Source organism: Typha latifolia, chromosome 2 (genome assembly GCF_019914945.1).
Source record: "Typha latifolia isolate L0001 chromosome 2, TyphaL0001v2, whole genome shotgun sequence".
Classification (NCBI taxonomy): Eukaryota; Viridiplantae; Streptophyta; class Magnoliopsida; order Poales; family Typhaceae; genus Typha; species Typha latifolia.
In genome coordinates, this window is record NC_133087.1 from 4793211 (window position 1) to 4796452 (window position 3242).

Sequence of the window (3242 nt, forward strand, 5' to 3'; positions counted from 1 at the left end):
CCGATTTAAGGAACGTAAATAACAACTTCCTTTCATGTGCTGAATAATATATCGTTGTATCCTACTAAACTAACACTATTCTAGAACAAATAATAAGGTTTTCTAATTTATTAAGATAATTCTACTTAGATCCCTTGGACTATCATCTTTTTTCATGAACTTTTTTATTACTTTCACACACCACTTGAACTAAGAAAAATATCTAAAGATATCTTCTTGAACTAAGAAAAAAGAAGTAATATTTCATATCTCTGAAGCTTATATGAAAAACGGTGATAGTTCAGAAGATCTAAGTAAAATTATTTTTAATTTATTTAATTTTTTTTGTTTAGCTCAGGTTTTTTGACTGTTTGAAATAGATAGCTATCGCTTAAGGCAATATATATCATGCCTTTAGTAATTATATGTTCTTGGCTGTTTGTAACATTAAAAAAGAAGGGGTTCCACCTTCACTAAGATTTGTTTACCTATTGATTAGTTTCATTAATATATTGAGCATTGCATATGTATAGCCTTGAGCCTTCCAAACAATAATATAAGTGTGCAAATATATTTACTCGGCACACAGAAACGCAAGGTTTTTGTGATGAGTATGACATTGGGCCTTAATATATATATATATATATATATATATATATATATATATATATATATATATATATATATATATATATATATATATTAAGCTCCCATCATACTCCTGTCCCACCATATCCTAAAACAAACAAGTAAATAAATATGCATGCTTTTGCAAGTAAGAAAGAAACAAAGAAAGAAAGCTTCTTTCTTACCCAATCAATAAACCCTTCACCTGATACCCTCAACAACAATTCTTACCCAATCCCCATTCCAGGGATGGATAAGATCACAAATTAAGAATTAGGAAAAATAGGAACAGAAAAAAGAAAAAAAAAAAAAAAACTACACAATGAATACAACCAACCCCCACAAGGTAAACAAGCTTCTTTTACCTCCGGCCATCCTACCACTACTAAATTAACCCTTCTAAGTTCTACCTCATTAATTAAGGTGGCCTTTGCCTACCTATAGATGAAGTAGTTAAAAGGGTGAGAAGCTTCATGAAGGTAGACGCAGCCTCGTACCTCCCTCGCAGCTAAGCAGCTCCTTATCGCCACATAACGAATTATTAGGATCAGAATCCGCAGCCATCTTCTTAAGGCTCTGTTGGTGGTACACTTGCCGCAGCCTCTCAATCTCCTTCCTTAGTGCCTCTTGGTGAGCTGCATCAATTTATTCTTTTTCTTAGCCATTGATGTATTTTAAACATTGGGCAGTATAGAAATTTACCCTTTCTATCAAAGAAAGAATCATGTGGCAAGTGACAATGAAACAGTAATGCAGCAAAGGATGTGGAGATTGGCAATTTTGTGAGGTCCACTCCAATGCGTTTACTGGATAAAGGGTACTTCCTAAATGTCATTTGGACACAAAAATGGACGAACAAAAAATTACTTTATTTTTACCCCAAATGTCTTTATAATTTTGGGGTAAAAAGTTATCGCTTCTTTGCTACGTCACCGTCATCTCTAACCAACAACCCACTCACTCTATGAACTTCACAAGCCCACGAGGAAGCAGCTGCTAAGATTCCTTTCAATCCAATTCTATTACTAATCTAAATATTTTAGCATTGAAATACTAAAGATTCTCGTTAAACAGACGTTATTTATTGGGAAGAGGAAACCAAGTACTTACCATCCTTGAATATTTTATCCTGCGCGAGGGCAGCAATCCGTTGCTTGAGATGGCTGTTGCCGAACGTAAGAAGCGATCGCTGGTGATCAAGAAACGCGACTCGAGGGGACAATGCCGAGACCTCCGTCTTCAATTTGAGTCAAAGAAAAGGAAATAGTCGCCAATAATAAGCAATTGAGATGTTAATTATAAGAGCTATAAAACTTTTGAGAGATTTTAGCGGTAGATACCTGCAAGGTTGTCACGCTACGTTCGAGCTCGGAGATGTACTGCAACTTCCTCACTCGAGATCTCTGCGCGGATTGCCTGTTCGCCAATATCCTGAGGATCCAAGAAGAGAGTTAAAAAGAGAATTCGAACAGGCATTAGGAATTTGCAGTGTCATGTAGAAGAAGAGTATGTTAGATGTTCAATTACCTCTTAACCCTCTTGGGATCAACAACGGAAGGCGGTCGTCGTTTTGCCTCCGCATCGCATCCACTCTGCTGCTCCTCCTCCTCCTCCTCCACCTCCTCTTCCTCCGACTCATTCTTCGGCCGCTGCGCCGCAGGCTTCTCGTCGGTGATCCCATTGTTCTCCGACGGCGACGAAGGCGGCGCGTTGTCCGAGAACATCGACATGAGCTGGTCGTCGTCCAGCCGGTCGAACTCGTGCTCTACCCCGCCGCCATCCACCGCCGGCTCGAGGAACGCGATCGACTCGCTCACCGACCGGCGGTGCGCCCCGCGCTTGGCGGCGGCGAAGTCGAGGAATTCATTGATCCACGACGGCTGGTTGACGGCAACGGCGGCGGAGTGGCCGAAGGCAGGCCAATTGGGTGCCATGTTGGGGACTTTGGGAGGCAATTGAGCCATTGTAGAAACTAGAAGCAATGCTAATTGGTATCAAGCAAAGTCTGCTCCTATATCTACTAATATGGAGATAATAATAATCTAGGCGCCTGTTCTTGAAGCAATGGTGGTAGTTTGGATGGATGCTCTTCCTCCAATGAGGGGGGCTTATGGGCCTCCCTCAAGAGGGGGGGTGGTGGAAGCAGAGGAGGTCACATGGCAAGAGAGAGAGAGAGAGAGAGTACAGCTAGCAACAGCTGGTTGGAGAATTTTTGGGTTATTTTCGGGAATTTGTTTTTACTAATTTAAGCCTAGCCAGTTAGCAGTTCAGAATTATTACTAGAATAATTATTTAAATTAAATGGTTGGGATTAGGTACGTGAGTTGTCGGTTATTTTGAGAGATTGCATAGCTAAGAGTAGATTACTTTTAACCCCCAAAATTGATCAAGACTTTTGGAGTTATCCAAATCGTGTTTACATACAAATTTCTTTCAATCAACTAATTGGATCTACTACTTGAAACAAAGTAGCAAGTGTGGGTGCTATTAATTATATAGAGTATTAAAGTATTTTGGATATAGGAATGGGAAGTGAGAGGAGGAGGTGGGGGAGAGAAGGGAAAAGATTGTGGATTTAAATGATGGTCTCCCCATGTGCATTGCTTCTGCTTGTATGACCCCCCCCTCTCTTTTAT

General features: G+C 40.1%; 1 protein-coding gene across 1 annotated transcript; it reads right to left on the reverse strand.

The window, feature by feature from the left end:
* Window positions 1–762: 762 nt before the first annotated feature.
* LOC140782165 (basic leucine zipper 6-like) lies at window positions 763–2770 on the reverse strand. Its single transcript, XM_073128603.1, has 4 exons — window positions 2134–2770; window positions 1947–2037; window positions 1717–1843; window positions 763–1241 (listed from the first exon to the last, which is right to left on the reverse strand). The coding sequence occupies exons 1-4, from the start codon at window positions 2568–2570 to the stop codon at window positions 1078–1080; spliced, it is 819 nt and encodes a 272-aa protein (XP_072984704.1). The 5' UTR covers window positions 2571–2770; the 3' UTR covers window positions 763–1077.
* Between the last annotated feature and the right edge of the window lie 472 nt (window positions 2771–3242).